Here is a 25,104-nt window from a genome sequence, read left to right as displayed (position 1 = left end):
GATCCCCAGGTGACGGCGCACATCAGCATTTCGCAGGCACTGTGCCTTTGCTCTGTTTCTACTGTGACCTACTTATCTCTTTCCACCTGGACAATACTTTCTGATGACTCATCCTCCTGCTTTTTTCCTCAGGGTAAAGTCCATACTTTTAACCTGGCTTCAACTCCCGTTAAATCTCCAAGTTATTTTAGGTCTCTCGGACTTTTGCGCAATTCTCACTTATAAAAAAAAAAAAGAAAAAAAGCCTCCAAGATGCTAACTACCACGGATGCTGTCTGCCTATCTTCCTGTATTTACTGTGTCCAGGATTCAATGATCATGGGGAAGGTGAAGTATAAAATATGAAGTATGTAAAGTCACTAATCTTTGGTACCCATCTTGATGGCTTTTTTTTCACATCTGTTTACACCCCTGGACATTTTCCTCTTTATGTGGGTGCCCTATTCACTTCATCACTGAATGCCATTGAAGCAGAAGCAGGCCTTTGATCTCTAGAAAGAAGCAGTTTCAACACCTGATATATTTTAGGCTAAATCTTTTAGTCATTCTGAATAAACACTGCAAATTTATCTGCTCTGACACTATTCAGGAGGGAGAGGAGGTGTCTAAATCCCAGAGAGCAGGGGCAGACAGTTTAACTTACAGATGTGCTGCCGCACATAACCCGGCCCTGGTGTGCACCCATAGCAGCTGTCTTGCTACCTGAGTCATCTCTGCATCATCAGAGAACACTAGGCATTATCTCGAGCGAGGGCACCAGCTATGCATTCACACTGGACTTGGGACTAGGAGTCCACCGTGCTGGACCAAACCAGGGCCAGCACTAATCATGGCCAAGAGAACCTGGGCCTGCTCGGTATGGAATACAGCATTAGTTGTAGAAAATCCTAGGTCAAGCAGGGATTTTATTAATACCAATCACTGATTAAAATAAAAAAAAAATTGTCTCTGTTGACCAGTTTGTTTAATATGCACGGACTTGTACCTTTGCCACTTAACTACTGTGGTTTTAGATTTTAGCTACAGACACACACCCAGGAAGGTGTAGTGTGTACAGTAGAAGCCTAGAGCATAAGGCCCCTCTTTGCCTTTCAATGTGAGACTGACAGCTGACTCCGAGACTACGTCCAACTGGCAAGATTATCAGACGGTGGGTGTGCCAGTGGCTATCCAAATCAAATAGCAATGTGGGTAGTGTCCAAGCCTCACAGCATGCCTGTCTAAAAGGCACACATACATACTATCACTACTTCAGGAACAAGCAGTTCTCATCAGAAAGTTCTCTGACAGCGAACATAGCACCTAAATGAACAGAAATAAACTAGTTTATGAAATAATTTGAACATGCATCCTAAATTCATGTCCCAAATTGTTCCTTTAAAAGCAGAAAAATTAAAAAAAAAAAGTTATACTAGTAGTCACATGGAAGATTGGTATGTTTTGTATGCTTGAGTTGGACACTTTCATAAATTATATTCCTCTTTGGCCTAGGGAAGTTTCAATATGAGGAAGAACCTTGTTGCCATAAAGAAACTATCACAATAAAGAAATAATATACAGGGCTTACAGAAATACGCAAGAAATGTCATGGTAACTAAACAGAAATTCAGGTGGTAAGGGTGACTACAGAAAAATACTGTACTTTCTGAACCAAATCTATGACTGAATTTTTTCTCAAATAACTTTTCAATAGGACGCACACTCAGATGCAGTAACATATAGTTTTAGATGATTTATTTGACAAACTTCTATGGTTTACATTTCAGCATTTCATCAACTGCAAGAGTGAGGAAATAATTCATGGGTCTGGTATGCGTCTGAAAATAATATTTATGGTTCATAAAATGTACATTCATATAATTTGAAATGAATAGATCTTAAGAAAGTTCAAGCATATACAAGCATTGTTTAATCTCACAAAATATATTAATTTTGTTAGGGCTGTTTGCACTATAAAAGGGTATTCAATTTACCAAAGGCTTCAACACTAAGCTATCTTTTAAGTTGTAATTGTTTTTTTCAGTCTAAAGGGGGGGGGTGGTCACAACTCATGCTGTGTTCACACAGCTGCCTCTGTGCAATCATGTGGATGAGAGCAGACGCTGAAAGGCGCAAGTTTGAGAAAGATGCTGGGCAGACAATAGACAGGTGTCCTTTACAGAAGACATTGGAACAACATCCAGTCAGATAAAAAACACTTAAATGTGAGGTAAGTCCTCATTGCCTGACACCTGTTCATTTTTTTTAAACATATTCATTCACACTGGAAAAACATGGTACAGTGGTGAAACTTGGTTACGAATCTCTCAAGGGGCTTGGAAGAGCCCCTATAATTATTTTCTGAAATACTGGAATTCTCTGAGAAACTTTCCAGTGAAGGATAGGGAGAGTGAAAAAAATCCTTATGTATTTAACTTAGATAGTATATTTGCCGAGGCAAAAGCCAAGTCTCTGTTTTCCATGTCTTGAGGCTACGAAAAAGTGGTGGTTATACTTTTGAGTTTGATGTTTAAGAAAGATGGATGGCAGTGAAGTGGGCTCTTGCCTCACAGGGTCAAGCCTGCTGTCCAATCCTGCTTACATCCTTCTTTCCAGAATTCCAGCTGATCCATGTGTAGTCATTATTTCCATGGCTACATAAAAGATTCCAAATTATAGTCCCAATATTTTTAAAGACTGGTTGCTTTAAGACAAAACAATACATGCAAATAATGAGAACTTAAAAAGCAGTCCTAACTTTATTTATATTTTTGGTGGCTAAAATCTTAAAAGCTACAGCACAGTGCCAGGATTTTCTCAAACCAATCAACAGTTCTTTGGCAATGTTGCAGTGAGTAATGTGACTGCCATGCTAATAAGCACACTTGACAGGCAGCCGAAAGTGTTGAAATAGGAAAGTAATTAGAAATATGCTAGAGCTCACTTGAAAGAAACTGTCATGTTAAATCCTGTCTTTTAAAAGGTTCTTTAAGTAAGCAATTTTTCTTTAAAACAAATGGAACTTGTGTGGAATTTTTCCAGTTATAAAAAGAAAACCACCACACAGAAAATTTACAGAACATCAACAGTAAGAGCACTATGCAAAAATGTCTGTCCAAAGGTAATTTTAGCATAAATTAGAACAGATTAAGTCAATTGTAGTCTAAATTTGAGTTTAAAAAACAAAAGATACACAGAAACAGAACTGTCCATTAAATAAGCTGAACAAGGAGTTCACAGTCCCGTAATCGTTTCCCCCTTTTTATTTTTTATGTACCACGTGGCAATTCTAGATATCATTGGTTACACCATATTAAAAAATAAAACACTTCAACTCTGATAATTCAAGCAGAAAATTGAATACAGGAGAACGAGAGTTTTGACCCTTTTTTTAAAGATTCACATACACCAATTCAGCTAGTTCTGTTAAAAGGCAGTTATAAAAATACACACCATCACAAGCTGTACTGAACTTTAAAATACAGATAGGAGTGGAGAACGCTAGGAATTTCTTAATGTATCTGGAGCGCACTGTAAACCCGAAGTAGAAGCATTTCAGCATTCTGGCACGTTCAGAGTTTCTAGTGTATAGTGTATCTCTAATATCCACAGAGCATTTCAGAAGAAGGAGATGGCCAGAAAACCTCAGAGTGGGTTTCGTCATCACACTTGATCCCGCAGGCGGGCCAGTCTCTGGGATAGTTCATCCTGCTCGGCCGAAGCCACACTCGTGCCCACGGAGCCGGTCTGCCCCTGCGGCAGCTCCATGTTGAGGTCGAGGCCGGCCTCGTCTGCCATTTCCTGGAGCAGCATATCCACTTGGTTTTGGGGAGTGGTCAGCGTCGTCGTGCTGCTCATCGTGTCTTCCATTTGCTGCGTCTGGACGTCCAGCGTCTCAAACTGGTGCTCGAATTTGTCCATCAAGGCAGAAATCTTCTCCAGATTCATGGTCTTCAACGTCGCGTCCATCGACTTCACCACACCGGCCATCGACTTGGTCACCTTGCCCATCGTCACCGCTGTCTGGACTCTGGCAGCCACCGCGTCAACCCGCGCACTCATTCTCAAGAAATTCACTGCCTGGTTCTTTTGGCGGATGGCGTTTTCGGCGTGTATCCTGGCAACTTCCATGTTGCCCTTCTGAATGGCCTTTTTAATTTTGGCCTTTTCGGCCTTTTCCTCCTTATCGCATTTTTTGGCACTCCTGCTCAGTTCTTTGGCCGCGAACTTCAGGTTGAACAGGTGTTTCTCCATGTTGGACATAGTCGGACGGTTCCCCGGGGTCGGTGGCCAGGGCTCAGACACACACGGAAGGGACGCGGTAAGAGGCAGGTCCGCTCCCGGCCGCCGCTCCTTTGTTTTGGTCTCACTTCCTGTTTCTGCGGAGCGCGGCGCAGGGATGACGTCAGAGCCTAGCGCCGGGGGGAGGGAGGGGCGGGGCCCTCGGGACGCACGGCGCCAGGCCCACGGGACGCACGGCGCCGAGGGGCGGGGCCGCGGCGCGGACAGCGCCGACGGGGTGGGGCCGCGGGGGACGCACCTCCCCGGGGGACCCCGCCTGAGGCGGCTGGGCTGGGCACCCGGGCCGGGCACCCGGGCCTGGCCCCCGCGGCCTGGCCTTCGGTGTCGCCGGGGCTCGCCACCGCGCTCGTTTTCTACGCCTAGTTCCATTTCGTCTTTAAATTATTTGGACGTGGGCCTCCCCCGGTGGCGCAGCGGTTGAGCGCTGGGCTGCGAAGCTGCCCGCAGCCTCTGCAGCGCCAGTTCGATCCCCGGCCACCGGCGAGGGTCCCACATGGCGGGACAGACCTCCCCTGCCTCGCCCGCTGCTCCCCTCAGCAGTGTATTTCGTCATCTGCCTGTTCTGTTCCCCACTCTGTCTCTGGTGAATTCTCTCACCCGTGCTTCTCACTGTACCCAGTGCTTGTATAAATAAATAAATAAATAAATCTTTAAAAAAATTATTTAGACATTAGTAAGTAGACAAAAATTGGCGTCTACATATACATACATGCCTTAGGTAGCTAAGGTGGACAGCTGTGTCTCGCGCTGCATATAAAAATATCCGACTTCAGATTTAGTCGGTTTAGAGTGTCTGACTAGTGGGCTTAACACCACTCACTAACAGGTGTGCAGAATAAAGATTTCTTTATTTGCATGGGCCACTTCCATGTACTCAGAGGAACCTGAAAAGGTTGGCTCACTAAAATGTTAAAAAACAAAACAAAAGCTCTAGCATGGACCCGCATCTCGATCTTTGACTCCATTTGGGGCTGCAGTCCCGTGTGATATCCCTTCTTTGTCATCGCTGAAAATAACTTCCACACTGTGGACTCCTGCATTTTCTACCTGCAACTGGAAGTTCAGCTTGCCAGTAGCCAATAACTATCATCTGAAAATCCTCATACGGTGTAGTAATGAAAAGACCCACCTTTTGCTGACATGATTCTATTTGATATTTTATAAAAATCCAAGGAACTTCACTCACATTTAAGTCTGACAGGCGAAATTGTCATTTTAAATTAGGCAGGCAGAGAATCAAGTATTGAGACCCACACCCACTGGCACACAGCAAAACTGTCACTATGTATTACACCCCTTAAACATGCGGGCTTTTATATGGCAACAAGTGTGCTGTGGCCTTTTTTCTTTTAGAATGATCACAGATACAGCAATAACATAACAGGAAGGCCCAATCTGCCTGATTCTCTTTGGTGATGACTGGATTCTAGACTCCCACTATCCCTTTCGCCCCCTGTGGTAACTTGCCAAAGTTCTTGTACCACAATGAAAGAAGTGCCTTTATCACATGCATCTCCTAAAACAGAGCTCTGACTGTATCATTCTTACTCTAAAACCTGGGCAAAAAGGTTGAACTTTCCCCCTCCCTTCTCTACGTGCTAGTTGAACCAGACTCACGCATGAAAGGTGAACATTATGCCATCTGATCAATGTGGCAAAGGATGCTCCTCCCTCAACGGATGCTGTTCCTGCTGCCTGGGCACATACCCCAAACATGGGCTGTTTGTTGAGACCCTGCCCATTCTCAAAAGCCACTTTCTCCAGGAAGTCTCCCAGGACCTTCTCCTTCCTTTGTGCTGGTCCTGTACTCTGCACCTTTGCCACAGGACTCAGGGTAAATAAACCATGTGGCCTAAGGTCTGCATGCACAGGACACCTACATGAACTCAGTGGAACAAAGAACAGTCTTATTCCTTCTTCCTGACAGGACCCAGCAAGCACCATGTACATAACAGGCCCTACATACAGTAAGGCATTGCTGAATTGAACTGCGGTTGAACTGGACATTACCCTCGTTAGGATCTTAGACAAGTCTGCATTTTTTTGCCGAAGTAGAACTTTTCCTTCACATCAGACATTTCTAGAAACAAAATCTTAATCAACAAAAGGAGGAAAAATGTTTGAAGTGGTGCTAGAGGCCAATGGCCCCTTCTCAGCTTACTCCCCATACTACTCTGACTCCCCACTGCTTTTTGGTCCCTGGTTTTCTTGTGGTTTGCAAACAAGTTCCTTCTCCATGTCTTCTATGTCCTGTTCCACAGTTTGCTTAATGAAAAATTCTAGTTAGGTAAGGTCTGGAAATATAATCATGACACTCATCCTTACAAATCCTATGAAGCAGGTACCAGCAGTACCTCCAAGTTACAGACAAGGAAATGGAAGCATAGAGGGCAAAGTGACTTGCCTGCCACCACGCATCTGCTAAGTGTGAGAAACAGCACCAGTAATAAAACAATGGGGTATCCATTACGTGAGTAAGAATAAAAGACTCTCTCTTTGGGTTGAAAGAAGTTGACTTAGCAGTTGCTCTTCTGAGAAGATTGAAGAGTTGCACTGACTGCAAAGTTAACATGAGCTAAAGCAAGCTTACTAAAGGAAATGAACACCCCTGGGTGTTACATTCTGGTTGGAATGACTGCAGGTCTTCTCTGCACTGTCAGACAGTCAGAGAACAGGGTGGAGTTCCAGGAGCAGAATTTGCAGCAGGGCAGACTGGGACACAAGAGGAGGCCGACGTGTGGTAGCTGCCCCTGCTCTTTGAGCTCAGAGTGGTAGTATTTCTGAGGCCCCTACCTTTCTTTCTTTTGTGGGCTAGACATCCCTATCGTGTTCAATAATCAATAGCTAACAACTCTCATTTTTATATATCTAGAGGAAGGTTTTTTTAAGTACCAATATACTCAACTGTCTCCTGACACTGGAGAATTTGTGGTCTGACAGTCCTTAAAGTGACTGACTCTCAGTCCCTCCCCCAAACCTGCTTACCCCTAATTGCTAGAGGAATGCACCTCCAACTAGGAATTCACCTAGTTGTTCAGTTAGAGCCTCAGAAATAATCCTGGATGACCCTCTTCTCTACATCTACGTATTATCTCTAAGTTCTGTTTTTTACATTTCATCCGGGATGAAAATCTTAAGACCTGTTAAACTAATATGCTGTCTTTTTCATATAGTTAGCAAATGGGAGGTTATTTTGGATTTATGAAAAATTATCAAAGAAGATTTTGGCCTCTGATCACACATGAAAATCTTCTAGACTCAATTTATGGTGTAAAAGAGAATATACAGTTTATAATCAGGGGAACAGCCAGAACTTCTGCAATAAAATTGTTGCCTTATAATAGCCATAGTGTGAGCGGTGTTTATTTAGGGGCTGTAAGAAGAATTTGATAGATATAAAATAATTTTATTGGTATTAAAATATTAATGGATTCTCATTGATAGGTTTTGAGTAGTTTGGAAGTGTTATACCTGGAATTCTCTTTTAGAGCCCCGTCCTCACCACAGTTTGTATCTATGTATATTTTTGGTTTAGTTTGCTCAGTAGCAATCTGTCCTTTTAGATCTTTCCATGGTGTAATTTTAGCTCACTACCTCTGAATCCGATATTAGTCAATCTCTGAAATACACAGATGTTCAAATTTCTGTTGTATGTATGAATGCAGCCAAAGGAAATGGTGTTGGATATATATGTGCTTGGTGGCCATCTCAAGGAATATACTCTGTGTGTGTGTGTGTGGGGCGTATAAAGTATATATAGAATATATATTAGTACATATATATTTTTCTCTTTCTCTTACCTATCTATTTAGGAACAGAGCTATAATTAAAAAATTCAAAACTCCTCAAACATTGGAAAATTGCAAATTTATTGTCCTTCAAATCATGTGATTACTTGTGTGACCGGACTTGGCTCTCAGTTTCCTCATATATAAAATTGAAAAGGGGCACCTATGATCTAATAGGCAGTGATAATGCCTCCATCAGGTCTTGGCACCAGCGAAGGCTGATCAAAACCACTGAATTTTAAAAGAACTGTATTAAGATAATTCAGGCAAACTCTCAAAACTATGTTTTGGCAAAGTGTGAAGCGATCTTATACACTGTTGGTGGTAATAGCAGTAGATATAATCTCTTTGGGGAATAATTAGCATTCAAATAAAGTGAGAATATTCAGCCTCTATAAGCGCCCATTCCACTGCTGACTATCCATCCTAGAGAAATGTGCACACATGTCTGGGGATACAAAACAAGATGCCCAGAGCACCGATTATTTATCACAAACTGGAAACAACTCTTCTGTCCATGAATATAATAGGAAAATTGTGGTATATTTTTATAACTGAATGCTAAAGAGTAGTGAAAATAAATACAATCATACTCAAAACATTAATTAATTCTAAAAAGTTAATTTGAGCAAAAGAAAGACCAAAATGGTATATGCTGCATAATTTCATTAAAAAATCACTGAAACAAACTGTGCAGAGTCATTGTAAAATTTGCCAAGGGAGGAAATATATTATTGAAATTGTTTTTTTTTTCCTCCCAGAAATTTGTGATGAATGTTTGAAAATCTCATAGGGAACATGTGGAGAAGATTCTGCAAAAACAAAGAAGTGAGGCTGTGTCAATTTCTATGTTATGCCTCCATTTACAAAATACTTTATAGAAAGAAAATCAATTTCTTTGTTGGGTTACTGCCTCAAAGGTAAAGGACAATATAAGCAGAAACTAGAAGAACTGTGGCAGAAAAACAAGGACCTAAAATATTTCAAGGCCAATGAAATGTGTATTCCTCTTACCAATCAATCTCTCTTCCCATTCCTCACTGGAAATCTTTGTCATGCTACTTTTTTTTTTTCCTTTTGAAGAAAAACTCACTTCCCTGCACAGAATTGCATTGCAGGGTATGTGGGAAATTGGTACATCATCCTGAAGACATGGTTCTAGATGGATTTCAAATAGAATCAAATTCTAGTGATTTCACAGCTACAAATCTGGACTGAATGGGTAGGAACTGGCCTGGCTAGATTGTGTGGTGCACCACTCTGCAGGAATCTGCATGGAACTTAAACAACAAACTCGAACACTAAGCTTTCAAGTTATAAGTTAACAATAATTAATGTGCACACCAGTTAGCAAAGTTTGTTGCATATTAAAACCTCCTCTCAGAGTACCATCTGTGTATTAACAGAAACAGATCATTAGAGGCTGGGAATTCCCCAGGGTGACTCTGAACTGAGTTTTGGGAGCTGGAGGTGGAGGAAAGCAACTCTGGGTTCTTTTTTTTTTAATATTTTATTTTATATAATTCTTACATCATTTTTCATTTTTGCACAATGTATGCATTTTCATTTTGGTTATATTCTGTAATTCCCACCCCCCTTATTTTGGCCCTGATCCCTCTTCTTCCCCTCACCCCTGTTAGTGTGTCTCTGGTGTATAGTTGCTTGTTCCAGAAAGAAAAAGAAAAATATCAGATGATCTCACTCATAGAAGGAATTTAGAAATCCTAAATAAGGGACCAGGAAAAAGCCTAATTATAATAAAGAAAAAATCAAAATCAACTCTGGGTTCTTACTGCTGCTCCTGTGTGCAGCTGACACAATCACATCATTATCACATGATATACTTGATCTGCCACAAGACACAGCTTTTAGGTAGCATCATGTTTGTAGTGTCAGTAAAGGCAAAGAGCTAGTTTTCTATTATTGGAGTAGACAGGTAAAGGAGAATCCTGGAGCCCTTGGGTTTTTTTTCAGGGTTTTATTGAGATTTTACATGTAGTATGGCAAACAGGTACACAGCAGGCAGTGGTTCTGGGGCCCCAGGAGGCCAGCAAGCCTCTCAGCTCCTGGCAAGTCTTTGCTCTTTGCTCTTTCCAGGCTCCATGGCGCTCTCTCTCCTGGCTCTCTGGCACTCTCCTTTACCCAGCTGCTCCAATCATAGAAAACCTGCTCTGTGCCCTTCCTGGCATGACAATTTGTGTAGTCGGTAGGATGATTCGATGCAGATGGGTATGGAGCCCTCTGAAGACCTTGGGAGGGACTGAAAAGTAGCAGACCATAAGCCTGTGACACCACTGGAGGTGCCATGGCAGCACAGGTGGTGATTAAAGTCTAGGAGCTGTGGGAAGGGCTAAAGATGCTGCAGCACAGGAGGTGGACAGGGCTCCAGGACTCTCCTTTACCTGTTTGCTCGGGTCAGAGAGAACCAGCTCTGTGCCTTCCTGGCACTACAATGTTGCAGTTAGGTTAATTTTAAAATATTCATAGTCACAGAATGAAGAGTACTAGTTCTAACAACCACATATTCTCAGAACCATTTGAAGTCCTTTCAACGCTAGTTTAACCCACACCATACACCTGAAGGAAGGACTCACAACATGGGTGCCAAAGCAAGTCTAATCTTGGCCACTTCTTTTGCAAGCTAGAGCTTGCAAGTGCGCTTTTGCACCAAAACATAGAGATTTTGTTACTTTAAGATGGTATCTTTAGTTAAGAAACAAAATGTCACTGTAAATCAAATATAACTCAATGATTCTTAATAGAAAAAAATTGTTTAATATTTCTACTTAGGAAGCAAAAAATCCTATTAAAAAGTGGAAGACAGGCCTAGTGGCGCAGCAGTTGAGCACCATACTGTGAAGCTGTCCGCAGCCTCTGCAGCACGGGTTCAATCCCAGCCAGGTGGCAAGAGTCCCACATGGTGCAGCAGACCTCTCCTGTCTTGCCCGCTGCTCCCCTCAGCAGTGTATTTCATCAGTCTGCCTGTTCTGTTCCCCGCTCTGTCTCTGGTGAATCCTCTCACCCTCCCACGTATCTGACCTGTACCCTGGTTCATGTATAAATAAATACATCTTTAAAAAAAAAAGTAGAAAACATCACTTACATACTTCCACAATGCCCTATGTCCACATTTAGTTTTTTCTCTTTAGAAATCTGTGGTCTAACGGATGCCAAAGATAGAATATTTTCAACAGAGGGTTAACTTTAAAATGTCTTTGAACTGCACACCAGATATGAAACATTTGAACTAAAATGTAACGGGTATGCATTCCTGTTCTATTTTTTGATGGAGTTGGGTTAGACTCTTCCAGCTCATGCCTTCATTTCACAAAGTTCCTGAGTTCAACACTTGGAGATGAGTATTGTGTGGGTAAAGGTAAATATTGGCAAATGGGGTGCATTTATAATGTTCCATAAAGCAGAGATACCTCATTTCCCTTGGAGTTTCTTCTCATGGAAGGTTCTACACATTGGGGCACAGAAGTGCTGGCTGAGCTTCCTTAGCACATCTTACAAGTGAGGCATTCTGGCAGACTTCTTTACCCAGGAAGCACTAGGCTGCCTTGGGACATGACTGGCTATGTCCTAAATATAATAAATCCTAGCCAGGATTAATGTCTGGAAAGCAATACTTAATAGTAAATCTTAATAGTAAATCTAAAGCAATACTTAATAGTGTATTGCAGGAGGAAGAAAATGCATTTTTAGAGATGCTGGGGGTTCAGAGAATCCAAAGCTCACTGAATTTCAATGTATACTAAATATGGAAAATTTTGCAAATTCTTCAATGTTGCTTATGTGAAATAAGAAAGCAAGCATAAAATTGCATTCACCATAGCTCCTGCTCATTATAAGTATTCCCCTCTCTTCACAATTGTGTGTCCATCACAGTGTGAGTCCCACCATCTCCCATAGGTCCTTAAGGGAAGCTGACTGTAAAAATGATGCTATGAGTAGCACACAGTTGAATGAGGGCGGAGAAAGGAAATCTGAGGACATGGAGATGGGGGATGAAGAGTTTTCTGAAAGGCAATGCCAAAGGACTGTCTTTTCTTCAAAGGCCAACTACACTGATTGCTCAGCTCTCACAGGTGTCAGAGGGAGAACCTTAACGAGAAATGGACCCTCCCATCTACGTTTGCCTCACACTGAGTTTCTTATTTTAAAAGTGATCTCAGATGTCATTAAATATGTTCAATTGAGGATAATGAAAAATTTCCTTTTATGGAAAAATGATCTATTAAGTCTTGTCAATTTTAGAAGGTATATTTAGTCACTGCATGTATCTTGGCAGAGAGTCAGAGCTGGAATGATTCTTTCTCAGCAATTACTGCCTGACTCAGACAGCTGGTATGAGGAATCTTTCATTCCTTCTTCCCAGAAACAATGCATAACTTAGATTCACATTAATAGCAAACAGAATAGGAAACATTATTAGCATGCCATGTACTTAATTGTCATCTGAATAAAACTGTTATATTTTCTTTAATATAATAATAAAGTTATATTTCAAAGGTAGTTTTTTTTTGTGAATATCATGGATACTAGTGTTTATGTGATCAATGTAATAAAAGATAATTAATTCTGACTGCAAATGCATGCACCATCCTAAGGAAGGTTTTCCTTCCTTTTTTGAATGCTTTCTTTGACATCAAATTATCAAAGGGCAGCTTCTTCACCCCCTAAATCTCATTTTAAAAACATTAATTAAATTTCCTTTTTTTGCATATTGATGTGTAACATTAATTTCAGCTATAAAACATGGTTTGACATTTGTATAATGTGAAACATTTCTTGATATTGTGAACATGTTCTCATTTAATAGAAAGAGGGACGTACTTCTATAATGTGTTATTACAGTATTCAATTTTCTCTGAGAGAATATTTCTGCTCTGAGGAGGTTAGGTGGTTGCTGGTATCAGTATAGTTTTTCATTCTTTTTTAATGGTTGAAGAATATTCCACTGTATGAAACAGACCACATTTTGTTTCTCTGTTCATCATATGATGGAAACTTTCTGATTATTTTGAATAAAGCTGTTATGAATAAGAATTATGCCTTTATCTGAGTTTTATACAAAAAATATTTTATTACACATGAGAATGGTAGACTGAATGGCAGAGAAAGCAGAAAAAGAATAGTTATGATCTATTGGGTTGCCAGAAAAGTCATGATGTATTTTTTCTGTTTTCCAAGCAAAATGTGTCATGACTTTTTCAACAACCATAATAAAAAGCCATTCATTTATCAAGTATTTTTGAACACCTATTATGTACCAGGTATTGTTCCAGGTACAGTGGTAAACAATAATTCCACATAAATTTAAAAAACTTTATTAGATGCAGGTTTTCATCCACCAAGTATTTAATGAGTTGTTACTATGTGTACAGAACTCAAAATCCTATGGAAATAACTTCTTATAAAATGACATTATTATATCATTAGATCTGGGAAATTTGGAATTTTATGGGTTTTACACTGAATATTCTCAGCAGTGTATCTATTTTATCACCAACACAATTCAAGCACACGGATGAGACAGACTTTTATTTCACAGGGTGAAGAGTATTGAGCAACTATGCACCACTCTTGGTTTCTCTCTCTTTTTATTTCTCTCTCTCTCTTTCTCTGTCTGTCTCAACTTGATATTAAATACAAAAATACAAAGTTCTGAAATTAGATGAATTTAAATGATCAGATTATATATGTAATCTGTATATATAATCAGTCTCCAAATTATATATACTGATTTATCCAAGATAAAATTTAACAAGCCCGTTGCAACAGGGAGTCTCAATTTAAAGTGCATTTAAGGTGTACAATTGCATGGTGTTTCAGATGTTCAGAGTTGTGCAGCCATTTCCATAATCCCTTTCAGAACATGTTAATCACTCCATAAAGAAGCCCTGTGCAGGGCCTCCCTGGTGGAGCAGGCGGTTGAGCGCCGCACTGTGAAGCTGTCCACAGCCTCTGCAGCACGGGTTCCATCCCTGCTGGCCGGCGAGAATCCCACATGGCAAAGCAGACCTCTCCTGTCTCACCCGCTGCTCCCATCAGCAGTGTATTTCATCAGTCTGCCTGTTCCGTAACCCACTCTGTCTCTGATGAATCCTCTCACCCTCCTGCACATCTGGCCTATACCCTGGTTCTTGTACAAAAATAAATAAATCTTTAAAAAAAAAACAAAACCCTGTGCCCATCAGACAGTCACTCCTCATCTCCCTCCCGGTCACCTCCCTTCAGCCTTATGTAATCTACTTTCTGTTTCTATTACAATACCTATTCTGAACATTTCATGTAAAAGGAATCATATAATGCATGGCCGTTTGTGTCTGACTTGACTTAGTACAATGTTTCCAAAATTGTAGCATGTATAAGTGCTTCATTTCTTTCATAGCTAAACAACACTTCATTGTATAGACAGACATTTTATTTGTCCATTCATCAGTTAATGGGCATTTGGGTTGTTTCCATTTTTGACTATTATGAATAACACTGCCATGAACATTTGTCTTGAAGCTCTTGTGCAGATATATGTTTTCATTTCTCTTGAGTATAAACCTAGGCGTGGGATAACTGGGCCATATGTACCTTATGATTAACTCTTTGAGGCTCTGTCACACAATTTTCTAAAGTGGATATACCACACTGGATGCCCACCAGCTGTATATGAAGGTTCCAATTACTCCACAAAGTTGCCGGCATTTGTTTTTAATTTAACTTTTTGATTACAGTCATCCTATTAGGTATGAGTGGTATCTCACTAGGATTTTTCCTAATGCCTATATATATTGAGCATCTTCTCATGAGCTGATTGGCCATTTATCTAACTTTGTTTATTAAAAAAGTTGCTTATAAATATTTCTCTCCTCTGAGCTGTCTTTTAATTTTCTTGAACCATGAGGACCTGTGTAAAAAAGCAACTGTTTTGACTTTCATTTGAAAACTATATGCAATTTATGAATTGAATGGATGGGAAAAACTTCAGAATCTGGGAAATTGGGTGTCCTACGACAGTCCACTAATTATTTAAGCTTAGGGCCAGACCTTACCATCTATTAACTTAGCACCTGGAAGTGCCTGGTGCACATTTGATGGTGAAAATAATACTTGTTGAACTTTAACTGAAAGTAGTACTTTAAAAATTTTTAGGTTTAGAATTTAAAACCTGGATAAATCAAGTAACAATTTGGCATGGTGTAGTCCTGTGTAATATTTGGTGCTTTTGTTTCCTCCTCTATAAAATGGAGATAATACACTCAGGGTTAGTTGAGGATGCTCCCACACTGTAAGTTTCTACAACTATGAGCTACTTTGCAGCCACATTTTGAAGCTAAGGAATATAGGACATATCTTCTAAGTTATTCTGAAGCTGTACATTTTTTTTAAAGATTTATTTATTTTTATATAAGAACCGGGGTACAGGCCAGATGCACGGGAGGGTAAGAGGATTCACCGGAGACAGAGCTGGGAACAGAACAGACAGACTGACAAAATACACTGCTGAGGGGAGCAGTGGGCGAGACAGGAGAGGTCTGCTTTGCCATGTGGGATTCTCGCTGGCCGATAGTAATCGAACTCGCGCTGCAGAGGCTGTGGACAGCTTCACAGAGATATTTCTCTAGAAATCAATTGCTAACAATCTTTCTCTTTGATGTAAAATTTAGATCCAAAGAAACAAAAATCTTAAGCACACCTTTGCTGAGTTTTAGCAACTGCATTCACCTGTGTTATCTAAACTCCTATCAAGAAGTAAGCACATGTCTTCAACTTCTTACAGATGTACTATTCTTGGGAAGGAAGGTTACAGAGGTGCATTGGCCATTTAAATGATCAAGCACATCCCCCGAGCCGGAGGACACTGCACCCTGCTTCTTCAAGGCCAGTGAAGCATGGACTCACCGTGCTATTTTCACATCATCACAGGTGAACAGTGTGACACACTTCCAAGCTGGGGCACATTTTATAGACACTACTTGTGCTTCTGAAAGTTTAAAGACCTTTTTGACTTCATGTTTATGTTAAGGAATGTGAGGATCTGTTAGAATTGAACTTAAAAGAAAGTTCTTTACGTTTTTCCTTTTTATATTCCTTTTCTGAATAATTTAACTTAAAATGTTTCTTGTGATTATTAGGTAAACCCCAAAAAATTTTGTGGTTATTTATGATTACTCATCTACCTACACCAGAATAACATCTACAGTATGTTGTATCATAGAAAACAATATTGATGTAGGTACTGACATAAGATTTTCTTGTAACCAGATGACATAAACTATGGTATTGATAAATGCAGTACTGTAAATGTATTTTTCTTATGATTTTTTTCTATAACATTTTCTTTGCTCTAATTTATTGTAAGAATATGATATACACTACTTATAACATGCAAAGAATGCTAATTGACTGTTTCTGTTACTGGTAAGGCTTCTGGTCAATAGCAAGCTATCAGTAATTAAAGCATTTGGGGATCCGAAAAGTTACATATAGATTTTTGACTGGGGAGGGAGGGTCAGGGCCCTTAATACCCACATCGTTTACAGGTCAATGCTATTTCCACACACTCTCCCTAGGGGAGAAACTGGATGTTGAGTCAAGTGAAAGACTCAACTTTTGATAAGTACTGAATTTCATTTTGTTTTATCAAATTGGCCACACAGATCTTATATGATATCAAAAATACTGATAAAACTTATGGTTGGTTTGATATATTTACTCTACTCAAACATCACTTGAGTGGTATTTGATGTAAATTATAGTTGGTTCAACAGCTATTAATTTTGTTTTCCACTGGGCCCTGTGGAGTCAGTGTTCTTTGGTACCAACTAAGCGCCACAAAGGAGCAGGGGCGAGGTAAGGGGTGCACTGGGCTCTTCACACTCAGTGGCCCAGAGCCAGTGCCATACAGCTTCATTACTGGCACCCACATGGGACTCTATTTGTGAAAAGGTTCTATTTCAAAGGAATAAATGGAAAAATACAGCTCTAAGAAATTATTTCCATTATTATTATTATTTTACTGTACACAGTTCAAGGACACAATTATCACAACCTTCAAAATGAGTGTAACAGTATTTAATAAAAGGGAAACATCAGAAACTGGTGTGACATGAGGGCAGGGGCAGAGACTTGGGACCTTCCCTTCCTGCCCCAGAGTCCTTTCTTTTTCAGAAGGCCTGAGAAATACTGAAATGATGAATGGGATCTACCAGGATTCTCCACTCAGGGAATCAACTTTTCTGAGAGTTAGAAACAACCAGTTTATATATACACATTTGTCTCTGTACCCTGCTACTGGCACAGAGCTCCTGAAACCTTGGAATTTCCTGGGTGACAATGTGCCTTTTGTCCTAGTGCGGTGGTCTGAGTGGGCTCCTGGATGGGCTCTGGTCACCAGAAAGACCAAGTCCTTACAATCACGTAACTTTCAGCCTCACCCCCATTGTCCAGGAAGGGGAGAGAGGCTAGCAATTGATCATGCCCATATGAGGAAGCCTTCATAAAATCCCAAAAGTATAGTTTAAAGCACTTTCAGGTTGGTGAACACATCTGCCTGCTGGAAGGGTGACTTGATCTAATTCTGCAGGACCAGGTGCTAGTGCTCAGGACCCTTCTGGATCTCACTCTCTATACCTCTTCATCTGACTGTTCACCTGTATCCTTGAGCATGTCCTTTTACACATAATAAACTGGTAAATATAAGCCAGTGTTTACCTGAGTTCTGTGAGGTGTTCTAGTAAATAACTGAGTCGAAGGAGGAGAGGGTCCTGTGGACCTCTGATTTGTAGCCAAGTGGGACAGAAGCTGTAAGTAACCTGAGGACCTACTACCCTCTATTGATATCTGAAATTGTGGGCAGTCTTGCGAGAATGAGCTCCTCGGGGTCTGAAGCTATCCCCAGGTAGACAGTGTCAGAACTGAGTTCAATTGTAGGACACCCAGTTGGTGCCGTAGAGAATGGCCTCTCTGCCTCCCACCCATCTGGAGTCAGCAGTGTTCGGAGTGGTACTAAGTTAGAGTGAAGGCGAGATGCACAGGACGAAAGCAGGCTTCCTATTCACAAAGAACACTGAGCCCGCTCAAATGCTTCTTCTCAAGGCAAGGGTTTCTAAATGAGCATAGAACAAATGGATAGCCAGTGGCTGATCAACTTACAGGAGTATTTGGTCTACCTACTTTGTGACTAAATTTATTCCTCATATCTCATGAGAATTGCCATACTGTCTATAACCAGAAACATTTCTAATTCTGCAGGTCTGCAGTAACCTGAAATAAATTTGGCTAGAAATAAAGGTCAAAGTGATTGTTACAAGGAAGGTATACATGCACTCAGGTAGTTGATTACATATTTAATAAATTCAACAGTATATAGTAACATGGACATTTTCAGTGATCATTTCTTTTGTTTTAAAATGACCTGCAAAAAATAACTTTGAAGTTGAGACTTCAGTTTTGCTCATAATTTCCACATTGTCCTGAAAGCTTAGATTTCAGAACCTGGGAGCAACAGACTTGAGCCAGAGTTGGAGAGGGTGATGTGTTCCTGACAGGCCGATACAGGGCACAGCAGAAAGTCACAGAGCCTCCTCACTGTTCTTTTATTTCTTCTGGGATGTTTCCTTTCTTTTAGAATATTCTAACACTGATTATTCAAATGATGTATTCCTAAAGGTGTTGATCACGTCAACATCGGTACAAAGCAGAAGGACCTCTGTGCTATAATTTCAAGTAACATTAAGCAAAGTCTGATTTTGTAAACCTGTTCTAAAGATCCAATTTTCTCTTTCCCCAAATAGCTGTTTCCATGGCTACATAATCACTTATTATTAGGACTTACAGGAAATGCATTTAGGAGGAAAATGCAGAAGATAGTTTCTTAGTTTTCACAGTGGGAACTGAGGAATTCTGCATATAAAAAATAACCTATGGTCATTTACACAGCTTGTTTGATGCTTCAAAGATGCTCATTTTTACCAAGAGTACAATACTTACAGCACATTCCTCACACTCTCCTAGCCATGTCTGTATTGGACATTCAGCCTGGACATGTCTGTTCTGCCTTCCTGCTGCCCTGGCCTCACCACAGCCTCTGCGCAGGGACCTGGACCTGGGCTGGGGCTGGGGACAAGGATGGGTGAGAAGGCTGCTCAGCCATTAGCTACACCCATCTCACCTGCTTCGTGTGTGATCTGACCTACAGATGACAAAGTGGACCTGCCAGTCAGAAGCAAAGGATGCAGGAGCAGGCAAGGAAAATTAAGTGGAAACACAGACAGCAGGGACAGAGAGCTGGCCCTAGGAGCTCTGACTTGATACTGACTTCTAGAGAGACTCAGAACAAACTGCCCTTTTCTTGAAGTAGCCTGAACCAGGTCCCCTTTTTGCATGTGCAAGAATATGCACAGGTCTTGACAGCCTTTTTCCCTTGTATATGGCAGTGCTTTATACTTTGGGAGTTCCCGTGCACATTTGCTGGGAAATGTGGTGCAGTGGTATGTATGCCTTTGTGGCTGGTGATGGTCTTTATAAACTCATCTTTAGACTTTCAGACTTTAGGGCCTCCCCTGGTGGCACAGGGGTTGAGTGCTGGGCTGCGAAGCTGTCCGCAGCCTCTGCAGCCTCTGCAGCCTCTGCAGTGCTGGTTCGATCCCCGGCCACCGGTGAGGGTCCCACATGGCGCGCAGACCTCTCTTGCCGCACGCGCTGCTCCCCTCAGCAGTGTATTTCATCAATCTGCCTGTTCTGTTCCCTGCTCTGGCTCTGGTGAATTCTCTTACCCTTCCAGGCTTCTGACTGTACCCAGTGGTTGTATAAATAAATAAATAAATCTTTAGACTTTCGGACTTTAATTTGTTGTCGAGAAAGTGGCTTTTCTGCTCTCTCACCAGTCCTCATTGACACTACCTAACTGGCCACTATCTACCCATGTGCCCTCATGGCTCTTCCTGCCCTGGGTTCTTCCTCCCCTGTAGTCTTTCATTATTAAACTGAGATCTAATTCACATCATGTATAACTTCACATAACAGAAAATTCTCCATTTTGAAGTATAACATTAAGTGGGTTTTGGTATAGTCACAGGGAAGAACATTTTCATTATTTCCATAAGAAACCCCATGCCCATTACCAGTCATTCTCAGTTCACCTTCTCCCAAGTCCCCAGCAACCACTTACCTAATTTCTGTCTCTATGAGTTTGCTTATTCTGGGTATTTCATGCAAATGGAATCAGATAATACATAGCCTTTGTGTGAGGGTTTTTGATGTAGCATAGTATTTTCAAGGTTCATTCATGTGCAGCCAGTGTCAGGCCTTCATTCCTTTTTACTGACAAAGAGCAATTCGTTGTATGGTATATCACATTTTATTTATCTATTCACCATTTGAGGAACATTTGAGCTGTTTGTAGTTTTTGGCTTTGGGGGGGTCACGCTATTACTAACATGAGTGTGCATGTTTTGTGTGAATGTGTGTTTTTAATTCCGTTGGGTATATACCTAGAATGGAATTGCTGGATACCTTTAAGTTCAAGCTTTTGAGGAACTATGAGATGTTCCCCTCTGCTCAGCCTCGTCAAGTCCTCAGAAGTGTCCCCGGAAAATTCCCAGGATTTCTGCCATGGAAGTAATTACATTACCAGAGCTTAGACTTTCTCCCTTCAAAAGAATTAAGGTTCCAAATGCAATACTACTGAGCAAGATAACATAGGGACTTAGATGCACATTGAACATAAGTCCCACCTTTTCCTAGAGAAATTTAGAAGTAGGGAAAAAAGAGAACATGTTAGAATACTGGAATACATAAGAGGATATAGGGGGACCACAGAGTGAGTCTGGGGTGGGGTGTGCATTTTAAAGGATGGGAGTTAGCTTCTCCTGACAGGACCACAGTGTTCCTGTTTTGCTAGTTCATTTACTTCCAGCATCATGTGCTGAACACTGACTTCATACAAGGGCATGTACCCAAAGCTGGGCATTAAAGGGTGAACAAGATCTATTCCACGAGGAATTAAAAATCCAGTGGACTGGACAAGGTGCACACATATTGTGCTCTGAGGTCTTTATTCTGAGATCCTGTTCCTCCATTGCCTTGGCACTGAAATTTCTTTTATAAAGGGATGTTGATGGAAGATGGAAGCAGCTTGTAGTTTCTTAACATCTTGTTTGGCAACATAAAAAACCTGGCAGCTGTATATTGGCCTAAGAAATTTTTTTTGAATGTTATTTTTTTAAAATCCCTTACCACACCCTTCCCCTCCACACCCAGTCTCAAAATCTGTGGATAAGGGAGAACAAGACAAAGATTACTGATGCAACCTGATTCCCATGTGTATCAAAGTGGATAAAACAAAGTTGGAAAAGTTACAACTAATGAAGATAGTGAGGTCCAGAGGGAGTACTGATTTCTGCAATTCTGCCAGGCCAGAGTTAAGGAAGCATCAGCAAAGGTCTTACTCCTATCAATCTTACAGAGGAATCTTGACCGCAGGCTCCAGGGCCCCATTGATCACACGGTTTATATCTGTGGCTCCCTTAATTTGAAAGAACAGAACTGAAAGGAGTAGCAGATCTAGGCTGTGCTCCTGATCATGGTGGGAAATTCTGATCTTTATGCCCCAGTTTACCTCTCTGGACTTTGGTTTCCACATGGGTGATGAAGCATCAAGAGTTTATCTAAGGGGCCTCCCCGGTGGCGCAACGGATGAGCGCTGGGCTGCGAAGCTGCCTGCAGCCTCTGCTGCGCTGGTTCAATCCCTGGCCACCAGCGAGGGTCCCACATGGCACGCAGACCTCTCCTGCTGTGCCCGCTGCTCCCCTCAGCAGTGTATTTCCATCATTCTGCCTGTTCTGTTCCCCACTCTGGCTCTGGTGAATTCTCTCACCTTCCGGCACTTCTGAGTGTACCCAGTGCTTGCATAAACAAACAAACAAACAAACAAACAAATAAATAAATAAAATCTTAAAAAAAAAAAAGAGTTCATCTAGGGATTACTCTGTGCCTGTCATTCTTTGAGAATTTTGGATATCTTTCTAATTCTATAATAATGGTATGAGAATAGATTCCATAATTCTTCCCATTAAAGTAATATTCCCAAACACTCATATAGTGGTCGATTCAAGAGTTAAGATCTGAATCCTGACTGCCTGTTGTGAAAGGTCACCCACTTCATCTTTTAAAAACTTCTATATTTGCATATCTTTTTAAAATTAAGTCATCAGTTCTATCACTGAGGTGATACGTTTTCTGTTTCTCTTTTTAAGAAAGAAAAATTCCTAAGGTGACTTCAAGTAGCACACTGATGTGATGTTTCCCAAAGGTGTCTTTGCTCAAGAAATACTGGAAAAGGACATCCACATCAACTTTAAATACAAACCTATATGAAGTTTAATATCGTTGTGCACTGTGCCAGAAATTTTAGTTATTAGCAATTTTTCAGTATATCCTTCCCATCTCTAAAACATTGCGATTTAACATATAATTCTGTCATGGCTTTTAAATGACTGGGAAATGACATGACAGAGAAAAACAAATGTGATCAGGGGGAATATAAAGGTTCTTCAGCAATGTGGTGGTCCTCCCAGAACCTTCTGCCAGGGACCTGTTCTATACCCACCGCCAAATCTAGGCTGTGGAATGAAAGTCAATGTACTTACTGAATGATCTGAGAGTAACTACAGGGATGTATTCACAGACAAAATTAAACTAGGGGGCATGGCCAACTTCAGTGGGGATGTTTAAGTGGAGCAACTATTAAAGCAAGAAACAGGAACTTTTACATAATTTTCTATATAATTAGAACTTTTTCTTAGTATATAGTTTCTTCACTACATAATTCTCTTGGCATATATAATGGAGGCCCATTAATGCTTCCAGCGGTCATTTCGGGGTGTCTGGAAGCAGTCTGTGCTCCCTCTGTGTGGTACTAGGCCTTGCCATGCATAGGACTGTGCTCCACTCACCACAGGCCTGAAGGAGTGTGGACAAGAAGATTAAATAAAATCCTACAATATCACCAGTACTTCCCCACCTTGGCCAGAGGGCCATTTCCCTCCTCTGAAAGACTCCCACTTATCACCTATTTCTTATGTGATTTTATTTCTTTTTTAAAAGATTTATTTTTCATTTATACAATAGCTGGGTTACAGGCCAGAGGCACTTGAGGGTGAGACAATTCACCAGAGACAAAGCGGGGAGCAGAACAGGTAGACTGACAAAATACACTGCTGAAGGGAGCAGTGGGAGAGACAGGAGAGGTCTGCCACGCCATGTGGGACTCTCCCTGACTGGCCGGGTATCAAACCTGTGCTGCGGAGGCTGAGGACAGCTTCGTAGCGCTGTGCTCAACCCGCTGCGCCACCAGGGAAGCCCTTGATGTGATTTTAGGTTCCTCCTCCTGAAACCGACTTTTGAAGATTGAACTTTCTCAGGTCCAGGACCTCTCCTCCCTAAACACTCACACTCAGTTGCTCATGCATTTCCAAGGCTCTGTATACCACGGGATAGGGGTGATAAGAATCTCACTCTATGACCATCTCTCTTCTGAGTTCTGGGTTCCTACAACAGATCTCTCCACATAGATATGCCTTGAGCATCTCAAATTCAAACATGTCCAATTCAGAGCTTGATACCTTCCTTTGCCTCCCACAAACAAATGTCTGGGTTTTCTATTCCAGTAAAAAGCACCAGCTGTCATCCTAGACAGAACACCTAGGTCTGTCCCTTTGGCTCCCAGAGTTCACCTCCATGGCCACCACCTGACCTGAGACAGCTCACTGGGGTCTCTGCCGCCTCTATTTGATTGCCCAGGAAGCAGCCATTATGGCCCTGATAACTGCACTCATTGAGCCCATGGCCATATACTGCATTTGAAAGAAAATCCAAGTTCCAGACATGGTCTTCAGCACTTGGGAGAGTGTGACCTCCACTACCCCTCTCACTTCTTTATGGTTACTTGTCTATTACCCATCCATACCCAGACTAGCTTCCTGTGAGTGCTTGGGAGATGCTCAGCATCCCCCCAAACCTCCTGGGTACATGTCATGGGGCCCTCCTCAGTGTCCGCCCATCTGTTTACAGGTGATGGTGCCTGGACTCCAGGGATGAGGAAGGGCTGAGGCTATCACACAAACACTCTTTCCCTGAAATCAGTATTCACAGCATCACTCCATTAGTTGGCTCCAAATAGTGTGAATTCCCAGATTTTGTGCTCATAGATCGTTTCTACTAGTATGAATTTTTAAGAGTTTACAAATTTTAAATGTCAAAGTGCCCATTTCTTGTTGCTCAAAGAGTTACACATAGTGTTTCTGTGATCAAAATAGTAAACATATCTAATATTTCTTGATAAACACTTTTCTAGGGGAACAATTACTCTCTAATAGTAAAGGAATGAATTTAAAACAGTGAAAGAAAATAAGAAAACAAGTATTTCAGGGAAAATAATGAGTCAGGGACCAGGAAACAAATGGTTAAGATCGTTAATTCTACGACCCCAAAAAACAAAGGATTAAGGCTGCTCATTACCAAAGCAGGGTGGTTAGCATAGCAGTAACTGATTTACTAGAAAGCAGTGTTATCTAACTAAATCATACATTTCCGTCTGTCCAGAATGAATTCCAACCACCCTTATCTAGTTTGAACAACTTGTCAGTATGTGAAGAATCCAGACCATGACAAGTTCTTCATCTACAATCACACCAACTTCAATACTTACTAAATCTCCACCTAGGGGGAGGGCTGAGCCGTCCTGTTCTGAATGTGTGATGCATGTGGAAGCTCAAACATGCAAATGATCGACATTCCCTGTCACCTGCAACCCAGTCACTAAAGAGTCCTTGTTCCACTTTTGTTCTCTTTTCTTTTAAAAATCCCTGCATAGATAATGCTAAGTGAAGTAAGTCCAAAGGAGACAGAAAAAGACTGGATGGTGTCACTATCTGTGGAATATAAAGTAACTAAACTAACAGACAGATAAAGACAAGCTTGAAAACTACCCTTGAAAGCTGACTATAGAATTGAAGCAGCCAGAGGGGACTGA

The 25,104-nt window shown here is 41.2% G+C and overlaps 2 protein-coding genes across 3 annotated transcripts in view; both read right to left on the bottom strand.

The window, feature by feature from the left end:
* Window positions 1–25,104, bottom strand: part of GNAL (G protein subunit alpha L) — a 189,053-nt gene that overhangs the window by 18,570 nt on the left and 145,379 nt on the right. The gene's annotated exons all lie outside the window — the stretch shown is intronic.
* Window positions 1,400–4,365, bottom strand: CHMP1B (charged multivesicular body protein 1B). The gene has a single exon (XM_037508854.2). The coding sequence runs from the start codon at window positions 4,240–4,242 to the stop codon at window positions 3,643–3,645; it is 600 nt and encodes a 199-aa protein (XP_037364751.1). The 5' UTR covers window positions 4,243–4,365; the 3' UTR covers window positions 1,400–3,642.

The sequence above is a fragment of the Talpa occidentalis genome, unplaced genomic scaffold, assembly GCF_014898055.3.
Source record: "Talpa occidentalis isolate TD23 unplaced genomic scaffold, MPIMG_talOcc4v2.1 talOcc4.13, whole genome shotgun sequence".
Taxonomy (NCBI): domain Eukaryota; kingdom Metazoa; phylum Chordata; class Mammalia; order Eulipotyphla; family Talpidae; genus Talpa; species Talpa occidentalis.
Note: the sequence above shows the minus strand (reverse complement) of the source record. Positions and strands in the feature narration are given on the sequence as shown.

Bases quoted from the DNA above. Each gene is read 5' to 3' on its own strand.
- CHMP1B (XM_037508854.2), bottom strand. From the start codon at position 4,242: ATGTCCAACATGGAGAAACACCTGTTCAACCTGAAGTTCGCGGCCAAA.